The following is a 13,202-nucleotide window of genomic DNA, read 5'->3' as shown; positions in this document are numbered from 1 at the left end:
CCAATTACACAGACATCAACAAATGTACATCAACCAAGTACTGAAACTTCAAATCCTCCAACTACAATCCAATGGATGATGGATGTAGGTTTCATTTGAGTGGTAAATGAGCTACGTGAATTGTACTCAATTGACTTGTGTGATCGAATGCAATATTTTTATGTGTTAACAGGATCCAATCAAAAGCCTCCATCAATGTCTAGAACTTTACAAGACACATTTAGTGATGAAAATGTTTTTATGGCAATAAGTAAATAGACTAATATACATATCAAATATTTATATACTACTCACCTGTTGTATATAACAAAAACACAAAGGCACGGCAACAAAACCAGTAGACCCCTTAGAGATGATCGAAGATCTTTACTCTTAGAGATGATCGAAGATCTTTACTCTTAGAGATGATCGAAGATCTTTACTCAACGGGACATGATGATTAATTTTGTATTTTGTTATTTATTGAACAAAACTGTAATTACTATCATACAAAAATTAATTTTTGTTGGAATGTATTTTGTACTTCAAAATTAAAATAAGTTTCAATATCAGTATGTTTCGAAGTTGAAGCATTTTGTCAAATTTTATATCCAGCTTAAAGTTTCTATTGTATTTTGTACTTTAAATCAATGATATTTAAGTTTCCATACTACTTTCTTAGTTTCAGACATCGCAGCCTACAACATTAAGCAAAAGTTATAAAAATTAACCCCATCAACCTAAATTTAATTACATATTTCCTAAATTTTCATAATTTACAATATAATCTGTCAATTACTTTTCTATTACAATTTTCTCAAATATAATATAAAATCCACAACACATTACTTCTATCAACAACTTCTTAGCTGCAATTTCTCTGTCTTGAGCTTCAATTCTCCTCAACAAACCAGAAATAATTTATTTAGTATGATTTGGAAATGACTCATCAACCCATTGGAAAATCCACAATAATTTCTATTCTGCAATATAAAAAAAATTATAAACCCAATAAATGATTCATCAAGCTGGAGAATGAAATGCATGTAATTGTCTAACTGGATTACCATTGGTCCATGAAGTTTTCAAATCCGCATTACAGTTACAGCTGCATATTGGTCACATACTTCCTTTGCTTCTCAGACATCATAGATGACCATTTTCTTTCATCTGAGATGTGTGAGTGAAATGAGTCAAGTACACAAATGTTTCTCCTTCACCTTTGATTCGGCAATGAATAGATGAAGAAAAAAAAAAGAACAAATGAAGAGAGGGAACGTGGGAGAACGGGAAAAAGCTGAGTTAGAAACAGGAGATTGAGATTTGCGAATCTCATGCAGAGGGAGATTTAAAGCCTCTGATGATGATGTGGCAAAATAATTTGATTTTCAAATTTTTTTAAACCATGTAGAACATACCACGTGTGCGCTTCGTCGGAAACAAGTGACTGTTTCAGATAACTATTTAAACGCTGATCATTTTTTTGAAACACAATGAAGTTCAACGACCACTGTGAAGTAATAACCTAAGTCCAGTGACCATGAGCAAAAATACCCATTGTTTTTAGGCACCAGAATCTATTTCTAAGGTTGGTGCCTAACCAAAGTTATAGCATTTTAATTTGGACTCTTTTTTTCTTGTCCCTCCTGTTATAAATATATTTTGAAGCTTTTTGCTCTTGAAATTTTTTGGCAAAATAATATTTCACACAACATTTTTTGTGAAAATAATATTTATTGCAAATTTAATAATATTTATTAATAGGACAATTGACCCAAAAAAGACTAAACATTTACATATATTTATATTTTAATTCAAATCTTTTAATTTTAGTTTAATTGATTCAACCTTGTAATTTTAGCCTATCTACAAATTTTTAAACTTATAGTCCATGAGGCAATTTAATAGTTTAGCTAGCATGCCACATATATTGTTATTATTATTTCTTAATTGGTCAATTAACTGAAAAAGTCTTGCGTTTGAATTATTTTACATTTTAATTCAAATATTTAAATTTTAGATAAATTAGCCACCATCTATATTTGGATGTAATTTTAACCAATTTTCAAAATCAAAATTAAAGATACACAGTCTAATTGTTAAATATATAGTTCACATATTCAACAGTGATAAATTTTATTTTACAGTAATAATTATGAATATTTTTCAGCAAACACATTATTTAATTCAAAACAGCAGCATATATAAAATAATTAAAAATAATATATTTATTATAAAATTTTCATAATTATTAATGCAAAATAAAATTTATCTATTATTAAAACTATCGACTATATATTTAACTATTAGATTACAATTGTTTTTAGAATTAAATATATCATGTAACTATAATTAAGTATAAATTAATATTATTTTCATATATAAAATTAGTTTATATTTAAAAAATAATAAAATATTACATTCCATCTGAAGTGTTACATTTTGATTTTTGAAAATCGACTAAAATTACATTTAAAACGTTTGAATTAAATGTAAACATTGGGTCTTTCAAATTTATCTCACCATCACCTAATCATTGGGTCAACATTATCAATCACAGCGGGTAATAACAAATCACCATAGGAATATCATCAAATCTTGTAAATACAATTACTCACCTAAGTCCAGAAAAAATAATACTACGGTCACTGCAACAAAGAAAGGAAGAGCTGTTTCAATTTGATGGTGAACCAGTATAGCGAATGACAATGATAAGGACAAACTTACACTTGGCTATCAGGGAAGTAAGTGCCTAATAGTGGTGGATGGAAAAAAGCAACTGGAAAATGCCCCAATCAAAACATTGCAAGAAGATTGAATCTATTCTCCAACAAATCGATTTAAATCTATAAGGCGAATCTTAAATATATTTGAATCTTAAGATTCTTGATTCGAATCTTACTATTCTCGATTCGATTCTACATCCTAAAGATTCAAATATATAGAGTAAATTGCAAATGTACCTGAATTGTTACTAAATTGAAAAAATAAATAATAAATCAAGTGAATTAATATAGTCTTATTCAATCAATTATTTATAATGAGTTTTTCATACCTTATATTTTTAAATTTAAGGTCTTATTCATTTTTAACATAAAGAGTGTAGATAAAACCTTTCGTTAATTAGTTTTCGTCCGCTATCCATTCTTTTCACTCTCCCTCTTCGTTTCCTTTTTTCTGTTTGGTTAGTTTACTCGACTAATTATAGTTGTCAAGTTATGACAATTTATATTAATAATATTAAATCTACTATCTTTTTTTACTATTTAATTATTTGATCAAATTTAAATGAAAGATTCAACTTATGTATAATGATACTATTGTCTACAGTTCCAAAGTTTATAATTTATAATATAAAAATATATAACATAGAAAATACGTTATTCTATTATTAAGAATATTTCTAATTATATAAATGATAATTATATATTTACAAAGAAAGAAAAGAAACAAAAAAATAAAAAGGAAAAAATCATTAAAAAAAATTACAAAGAAAAGGGGGGCAAGCATACCACAAAGCCCGCTCCCAAACAACAATAGAAAATCAAGAAAAAAAAATCACAACTGTTCGTGAACTAATGATTTCCAATCATTAGAACAAAAAAAAAAGGTTAAAAAAAATCATTTGAAAAGCCAGAAACTGACTTACAGGTGAGAGATACTTGTGGAGAAATATCAGAAAGCTTAGCATTAAGCCAATCTTTGGAAATATCAGGAGTGCTCGTTTGGATGGGGATTAAAAATTTCAAATACTTCAATAATTTTCTGCAAAACAAAAGTTATTTAAACAAAATAATAAGTGCTCACATACAAATTCTTGCATAGCCATGTGTGTTGTATGATAGGGATTGACACTTACCATTCACTCAACCTAGGCAAGAATTTCCCAAATGACTTGTCCTGGATTGCTGAAAAATAACCTCCCCAGCAGTTCTCGTCAGCCAATAAGCACAAGTGGCAAATCAGAAGCCAATTTGAATTTCTCAAAGCTCATTATCACAAGGCCCACAAAACTAGTCCAAACAGAAACAAAAAAGAAAAGGAAAGAATATTAAATGAATAAGTTTACACTAATCTAGCCACATCTCTCTAACGGTAAATATGGATCAATTATATCGAACCCTTCACTTACCTTTTACCAGTGAAGTCATAGATTGCTGTACTTTTTTGGTTAATGTTTTAAAGCCAACGCCTAAAGTAAGTTTTTATAGATTGGCCACAAGGGACGTATATACTCTATCATCAGGGACGAGGCCTGCTTCTTTCATCTCATCATACAATCTAAAAGCTTCATCTGATCTTCCTGCCCTTGACAAGCCAGATATTATCACTGTGTAAGCAACCACATTGATTACTAAACCCTTTTGACGCACTTCATTAAACAAATTCAAGGCCTTTTCAATCTTCCCAAAAATGCATTCCCCATGCATAAGTGATGTGTATGTATAAATGTCAGAAATTATTCCCATAGCTTCCATTTCATCTTTTAGTTGATAAGCCTCCTTCAATTTCCCTTTCTTGCCATACCCATCCATTAGAGCATTATATGAAACAATATTAGGCTTCTCACCCTTTTTCTTCATCCCCTGAAACAACCTTTCTGCTTCCACCAAATTCCCTTCCTTGCAATATATGTCAATCAAAGTAGTAAAACTCACAGCATTGGGGTTAATACCTTTATCAATCATTGTAAATAGCCATCTCTTTGCATCCTCAAGCCTATCCAATTTACACAACCCATTGGCAATGGTGTTGTAAGTGAATATATCATTCTCAAATCCTTTCTTTTCCATTACATCCTGAACCCCTAATGCCTCATCAATCATTCCTTTTTTGCAATACCCATTTATAAGCGTGTTAAATATCACCTGATTCACATCAAGCCCTTGACATTGCATTTCATTCACCAAAATCTCAGCTGCATCCATTTTCCCGGATTTGCAAACACCGTCAATCAAAGCACCATAAGTGTGAGCATTTGCATGAAGGCCTTTCTCAGTAAGCTCATCAAACAACACAAATGCCCTTTTCATATTCCCCAACTTACAATGCCAACTAATCATCGAGGTATACAGATGAATATCAACTCCTATCCCTTTCTCATGCATTTCTACAAAAACTTTCTCAGCATCATCAATCTTACCAAAACTGCCATACAGATCGATCAAAAGTGTATAAGTAGCAGCATTGCATACAACTTTATCCATCTCCATTAACCTCAACATCTCATCAACTCGTTCAACATCCATTTTTTTAATGTAGGAGTTTATAAGTGTATTATATGTGACAACATTTGGTTTAATCCCCTTACCAGACATTTCAATCATTAAATCCTTAGCCCTGTCAACCATGCCTTTCTTACACAACACGTTAACCACAATTGTCATAGAATAAACAGTAATATCTACCTTATTCTTGACCATTTTTCTAAAGAAATCCAAACACATCAACACTTTATTACATCTCTGCAAAGCAAGCAAATACACTATACATGACCTATGGTCAATCATTAATTCATTATTCCCCATATAATCAAATACCTGCAAACCCTCTTCAAACTTGTTATTATCTGCATAAACTCTAAACAACATATCACACATAGTTTCAACAAATTTTGGCTCATGAAATCCATTATCAATCAAATAAACCATGTCTGCAAATGAGGATAGAAGATTATTATCCATAACAATCCAAGTCAAAACATTCTTCATTGCCGCAAATTTTTTAGCCTGAAATAATCTAGAAATGAGGATTACATGGGCTCGAAGATCAGGTTTATGACAAACAAGGGATTGATTTCTTTTAAGGAAGTTAAAGAAAGTCAAGCAACATCTGGGTGGGAGACTTGGGTTCAAAAGAACAAGGTTGGTTATGTGAGAATCAAGATTTGAAAGCAGAGGAGGTGCGGTTTCAAGGTGTTCTGGACCTGATTTTATTAGGATTTTAGCAATCCTTGCTGCAATTTCTTGGCTCGATATTGAAGTGAGGATTGTGGGATTGGATGCCTTGAATGCTTGCAAAAGTTTCTGATTTGCCATTTGAGGTACAAAGAAGTCACCATTGCCAGATTTGAGAAAGAAAAGTCATGGCATTTATATAGTTTTTAGAATTCTACCATAGATGCCACTGTCCAGTGCCATCATCATGTATAGGTGTGTTCCCCATTTCCCTGTCAAACAAGGTACATAGTAGGTCATTAATTTGCAAGTACATATAATGAAATCATGAACTTGATATATGCATAAAATGATATAGAAGTAACAGGATGTACCTCCACTAACCCCTATATTAGAAAAATCAGTCGGAGACACAGTTAACAATGAAGGAAATTGGTAATGCAAATTGTATTACCTGCATAATACTGATTTTTAGCGTCATTAAAGAAAACAAAAAAAATGCCCAAAGTTATAATAATTTCTGGCTCCATTCTAATCCATGCAACATCCATCTATATTTATTCTCTAACATAACGCTGGAATCTGTTTTAAGTGTTCACCTAAGAATGGCACTGTTAGTTCGGCACCTTGTCATATCACAAAAACTGAAACCTCTTGATGATAATATAATGAAACATTTATATTTTACAGGAATTATTATTTGCAGACTTCAATTTGTAAGGTGCATACACCACAAACACACAAAAAGATACTACTATTGTGTAAACTGTGGGTAAGCTGAAAACAAGTGGTAGCATTGTGATTCAACAAGGAGACATAATGACACACTGTACTGTGGCTGACCAACCGAAAACAAGCTGTTTGTTCCCAAAATGCCACCACAAATTAGTACCAGGCTTAACCCATATTTAGGCTCTGAACTAGTTGACCATTCACTTTTAACCCAATCATGCTTAGGAATGTCCCCCACAAAACAAAGTAGGAGCTAATACCTAAATCCTATTAGAATTAACCTTTCATTACCCGTACTTGTCTCAAACCTGTTTTCTGACACCCACATACTACCTGAACCTTTTATTTTTCAATTTTTACCAGAAATTTGATGTATAAAGGATATACAGATTGGATACTCAAGGCAAGATTTTTTTGAAAAAAAATATTGAAAAATGTAAATTTTAAAATAATTAAATAAAAATAATACTACAATGTCCTTTTGCCACGTGTAATGAGTCAACCGGGTTTCAACATTTTCTTTGCCTAATATTTGTTTTTATAAGCGATGTCATTTGTACACGTGACAATTATTGATTAGTGAAATGTGGCAACCCTCTACATTGTAAAAAAGAATAAATAAAATGACTTTTTTTAATGACTGCTTTGGCAAACCCTATTAGATATCCATCCCATACCCATTTATCATTCCCCACAGACTGCCTCCTTAATCCATATTATCTTAGCACATCAGAAACAAAACAAAGAACCAGCATGTCAACAAACCTCAGCATTTTAACAAATCCCACTAGTAGAGACAATAGATAAACCACGACGCGTATGCACAAATACAAAATTTGATTTCAAGTTAAATTCATAAAAATGAAAGAGCTAGGAGTTTAGTTTCAATTACATTCTTAAACAAGGCTCAAAATTGGAAGCAAAATATCCCTAATTCTTTTAAATATATATACGCTTAAGTCAGTAGAATGGTTATTTGCAAATTGGTGGCTAATAAACTCTAATTTGTAGAGATGGCAAATATCTTAGGAATTTATGAAAAGATGACAATTTTGGATTCAGGACAGAAAACACACACTTTTGGATTAGAACATCAAACCCATGAACACAAATTTCTGAGGGGACATTTGAGATTTCTGATGTATATATATTTATTTGCTATTACCTAGAACATACCCATCCACCAAACTATTCAAAGAAACCCATCCCTAAACTATTCAAAGAAATCCCATACCGATACTGTGGGAGAAGCAAGTGGCAATGGAGGAGAAGCAAGGCAGCAAGAGAGGTGCAGTGGAGCAGTGTTGAGAGAGAGAAGCGGCTTTGATGGAGCGGTGGTGAGACTAGACCAATGCGACTGAGGAGCAGAGGCATGACTACTGATGAGCGGTGAGACTAAGAACAACAGATCAGCGGCTTTGATGGAGGAGCGGTGCTGAGACTAGATCAATGCAACTGAGGGGCAGAGGCGTGACTAATGATGAGCGGTGAGACTAAGAAGCAACAGATCTAGAGAGGGGCGCATATGCAAGGCCGAGGGAAGTGGGGTGTGGGGCCGACTGTGTATTCAGACTCAGAAAGAATTAATGAAAATGCAGTCGGAACACAACAATATTCGAGGTTTAGGTTTATTTTTTATTGGAAAAAAAAACTATTTAGTCCCTCAGTTTTAGTGAAACTCATTAGTTGGTCCCCATATTTCCAAAACCACATTAAGTCATCCCCACGTTAAGTAATTAACTAACAGTCCCTCCATCTAATTTAAACATTATTGAGGTGCGAAATAACTGGACTACCCTTGGTCCTTCTTTATGAATACAACTAAACCCCCAAATTTAAAAAAAAACTAACCTCACTACAACCAAACTCGGGTGGCTGCGTTTCACAATCTGATTGGAGTTGCTTTTACATAACATGTTAAAAGCATGGGTTGTTTACAATAAGGATTTTGTTGTCTCTACTTTAATTTTTGTCATTAAATTGACAACACTGTTGTCCCTCAATTTTATAAATATTAACTATATACTATGTAGTCCCTCAATTCTATCCATATTAACTATATAGTCCCTCTTTTATAATACTTAAAACTATTTAGTCCCTAAGTAATTAATAGGAATATCATTTAGTCCTTCCATTACTGGTACAATGAACCTTGAACATATAACAAAGCAAAGCATCAAATACAATTTCATTACAATTTCAACCAGTACATTTTACATTTCTAATACCACTAAATCTACTTCATCGTCATCCTAATAAACACCAAGGCTACAATAAGAATCACAACAATTGCTTTCAATTGACCCAGCAAGCCTTCAACTCTTTCTACCTTTACAAGCAGCAATTTACAGTCTTCCTTACACCCCCACCCACTCATTGTACTACCAGAAGAATATGACACTTTTAAGAATTGAAGAAGATGGAGATTAATCAAGGAGAGCAAAAACCCTTACAATGAAGAAGAGAGAGCAGAAACCCTTACAATGAAGAAGACAGGGACGATATAGGAGGGACGAACTTAATATAAGAGAAAATAAAAGACCAAGGGTGTTTATGGCCCAAAAAAGATTTCTCTCTCCTATGACTAACGGCAAATGAGGCTTAAATTGGTCAGAGAGATTATTTAGTTAATTACATGAAAAGTGAGGAACATTTTAATGTGGTTTGAAAATGTGGGCATCAACTAATGAGTTTCACTTAAGCTGAGGAACTAAATAGTTATTTTTCCTTTTTATTATTATTATTTTTTGAAAAAGATTCCAATTTAATTTTATTCTTTTAATTTTGGAAAAATTACTATTCAATAAAACCATTAGATAGTCTCTTGATTTTAAAAAATATACTAATTAGTCTCTCCATTAATTTCAACCGTTGAGTGTTGCACAAAAGTCTAAAATAACCTCAATACGGAGGACTAAATAGTAAATATATTTACAACACTAAAAGACTAACCAACAAGTTTTTCCATACTATATGGACTAAATAGTTAAATACTCAATGGCTAAAACTAAAAAAATGACTAATTAGTAGGTTTTTAAAACTTTCAGGGTCATTTTAATATATTTTTCAAAATCGATAAAATAATTAATAAATTTTTCTATATTATAAGGACTAAAAATGTTTCCTTTAATTTTTTTAAAGGCTTTTAGTAAGGTGCATTCTTTATATCCAGGCCTTCTTTGTTCAAAATATTTTATTTCCTAGGAATTTCTTTTTCCAGGAAGTATTCTGAGGAACAGGAAGTATGAGGAAAACAACTTACTTCCCTTACAATAAAGAAAGTGAGTAGGGATGGTACTGGGGTACATGCAAAATTTTAAGTACCTGAACCCGAACTTGTTTATAAATACACTATCCAAATCTGTTTATAAATTAGATTTCACTACCCACATCTGTTTAGAAATTAGATTTCACTACCCATATCCATCTCAAACAGGTTTACCATGATCTGTTTACTACCCCAAACTACTCAAACCCATTAACTCATAATCAAAAAGAAAAAATTCACACAAAATCCCATATTACCATTTCACTAATCTCTCAAAAACAACTCTCAATTCATTCACAATAGTCTCCTTTTAACAAATTTTCAATACTCTCACAATTACAATGCTCAGCACATTTAGATAAATCTTAGCATTTCCATAAATTTTTAGGAATCTCACATTAACATTTCAATAAAATTCATAAACCTATTTCAATAATCTCATAAAAACAACCCTATATTCATTCATTATAGTCTTTATTTCAACAAATTTAAAAATAAATTTCAAAAATACAACCCCAAGTATATTCGCATAAATCTTAGCATTTCCGCAAATTTCAAAAACCCACATCAATAAATCTCACAAATCTTAGAAAGCACACATATGAAACCACAATCTCAAAACACATTCAAACCTGCAGTGATTGACGTAGCGGCGAGGAGCAGCAGCGGTGTGATTGAGGACGAGGACCAAAGGCGACGAGCAGCACCGGGCGGCAGAAGGAATGGAACAGGGGATGCAACGACGAGGACCAGAGGGAGCGGCGGAGGAGATAAAAGAAGCAACCAGGCCTAGCGGACGCAGCAACGAGCACCGGATGCAGCAATGGCGTTGACAGCATGAAGAGCAGAGGGACAATCGGCGGGAGGCGGACGTCTACACCAGAGGGTGAGGCGGAGAGGTAGAAACGGGCGGGGGAGGGAACGGGCAGCTGCGTTGAGAGTTTAAGAGATGTTAGGCATGGAGAGTTGAGGGTTTAGTTATTTAGTTTTTGCGCTTTTAGTAACGAGGGCCTAGATTTTCTCTTTTTGCAAACAGGACGTTTTCTCTTTCCCCGGTTAGCTAAGGACGGATGCCATAACACTGTTTATTTTTTACAACGTGGTAATTAACATGGCCTCAGTAGCTTACATGGCATGTGGGACCCTAATGACAACAAAAGTAATTTTTTAAAAAAAGGAAAATATTTAAAACCCCAAATTCACTTATCATGCCCTAATTTTTTTCCATGGATTTCTCTCAAATTTTTCTGCTACTCTATTTCTCACAATCCTCAAATATTAGGGCTGTAAATGAGCCAAGCTATTCGTGAGCTACTCGAGACTCGACTCGATAAAAGCTCGACCGAGTTCGGCTCGTTTTTTAAACGAGCCAAACTCGAGCTCAATTTTGAGACTCGTCACTTAAACGAGCTGAGCTTGAGCTCCATAGTATTCGGCTCGTTAAGACTCGCAAGCTGGCTCGTTTTTAGACTCTCGAGCTGGCTCGTTGAGAAGGCTCGCGAGCTGGCTCGTTGAGAAGGCTCGCGAGCTGGCTCGTTGAGAAGGCTCGCGAGCAGGCTCGTTGAGAAGGCTCGCGAGCAGGCTCGTTGAGAAGGCTCGCGAGCAGGCTCGTTGAGAAGGCTCGTGAGTAATATTGTTTAAATAAATTGGTGAACCAATTCGTTAAATAAATTTATGAACAAGTTCATATATTATTAAAAAAATAAAAATAACTATAAAGTTATAAAATTTAAACTATTATAAATACTTGAAAATTATAGTATTGAAAATTACAAATAATTAAGATTAATTATTATAATTAATATTTTTTAAAATTAAATTATAAAAATCTTTTGTATATAATTATTATAATAAAATTCCATAAAATTAATGTATAATCACAAATAATTAATATTAATTATTATAATAAGTATTCTTTAAAATTATAGTACTACGTGATAAATTGAGTTGTAAAAATTATATACATTTTAAATTTAAAGTATAATTATAAAAAAAATTTGTATATAATTAAGCATATAATATAAAAGATGATAATAATTATCAAAGTATATTAATAATAATTAATTAAGGTTATATGGATGTTGAAGTTGAAATTCAAGTTAACTAATTGAACAAGCATGAAAATGATTATGAAGATAATTAAATTATATTAGCTTGTTTCAACTGTTGGAAGTTGGAATCAACTTTATTCGTTTGATATTAAATTTTGTGTGTAATCTAATTTTATTATGTTGTTGAATTTATATTTATTTGTGTTATTTTAGTTATAAATTGTGTTACGTAATTTTTTTTATGTACACTCTCTTTTTTTATATTATTTAAATTAATGATAATTAAAAACTGATTAAAGTGTAATTATTAATTCGAGCTTGAGCCTGAACTTGAGCTCAAACCAAACTTTTTAATTTTGAGCTCGGTCTCGAGCTTTTTTAACGAGTTTCTTAATCGAGCTTTCCGAGTTCGAGCTCGAGTTTTATTAACGAGTTTCTTAATCGAGCTCGAGCTCGAATTAGGCTCGTTATTAAATCGAACGAGCCTTTCACGAGTCGAGCTCGAATCGAGCTCGATTATAATATTTAATTCTCGAGCTGAGCTCGAATCAAATATTAGAGTTCGAGTCGAGCTCGAGCTCGAGCTCGAGCTTCCAAACTTTTTTAATAAACGAGTTTGGGCTTTTCAAAGCTCGGCTCGGCTCGATTACACCCCTATCCTCAATGTCCCACTTATTAGAGAAGCTTATTCTCAAACATCATATGAATTCTTCAGCTTCATCGAATGCTCCATTGTTAAATAAAGAGATTGATTATGGCCAATACTTTTGTGATATTTGAAATCCAATAAGGATGATATTGACCGATAATAACATAGGCAGGAAATGTGAAAAATACCCAAGTCAAGAGAAATGTAATTTATTTTAATGAATTGATAGCAAAAAAAAGCCAATGGAAGTAAAGGTGATTTCAATCCTTATGAATTAAATTCATAACTATGAAAATGAAATTGTGATTGGCAAAGTGAAAGAGGCAGCATTAAAAATACAATTGTAGCAACCCAAAGATAATGTAAGGTCGATACTACTGTGATGTCTCGTCAAGAAGAGATGATCAAGGTCCACTTGAAATTGGAAAAAGCAAAGAATAAAAAAAAGAATATTGAAGTATTATTCATTAACAATATTTATAATAGTTTTATGTGCTTTGTTGCTTGTAATCAGTTTTAGTGGTAGTAATGTAAGTAGAAAATTCATTGACAATATTTACAATAGTTTTATGTATTTTTTTGCTTGTAATAAGTTTTAGTGGTAGTAATGTAAGTAGAAAAAGGTG

At 32.4% G+C, this 13,202-nt stretch overlaps 1 protein-coding gene across 7 annotated transcripts; it reads right to left on the bottom strand.

Moving 5' to 3' along the window:
* Positions 1-655: 655 nt before the first annotated feature.
* LOC110629990 (pentatricopeptide repeat-containing protein At2g32630) lies at positions 656-10,888 on the bottom strand. Of its 7 annotated transcripts, none has more exons than XM_043949652.1 (6): positions 10,509-10,888; positions 6,251-6,330; positions 4,112-6,148; positions 3,839-3,992; positions 3,629-3,744; positions 656-1,109 (listed from the first exon to the last, which is right to left on the bottom strand). In XM_043949652.1, exon 3 carries the CDS (start codon positions 6,015-6,017, stop codon positions 4,185-4,187), a length of 1,833 nt encoding a protein of 610 aa, XP_043805587.1. In that variant the 5' UTR covers positions 6,018-6,148; positions 6,251-6,330; positions 10,509-10,888; the 3' UTR covers positions 656-1,109; positions 3,629-3,744; positions 3,839-3,992; positions 4,112-4,184. The 7 variants fall into 7 exon arrangements, with proteins under 7 accessions (XP_043805587.1, XP_043805586.1, XP_021632945.1 ...); XM_043949651.1 differs by lacking the exon at positions 6,251-6,330 and adding an exon at positions 2,509-2,597 and having other exon boundaries at positions 10,509-10,887; XM_021777253.2 differs by lacking the exon at positions 6,251-6,330 and having other exon boundaries at positions 656-962; positions 1,047-1,199; positions 10,509-10,887.
* Between the last annotated feature and the right edge of the window lie 2,314 nt (positions 10,889-13,202).

This window comes from Manihot esculenta, chromosome 13 (assembly GCF_001659605.2).
Source record: "Manihot esculenta cultivar AM560-2 chromosome 13, M.esculenta_v8, whole genome shotgun sequence".
NCBI classification, from domain to species: domain Eukaryota; kingdom Viridiplantae; phylum Streptophyta; class Magnoliopsida; order Malpighiales; family Euphorbiaceae; genus Manihot; species Manihot esculenta.
This window is presented reverse-complemented; position numbering and strand designations above follow the sequence as displayed.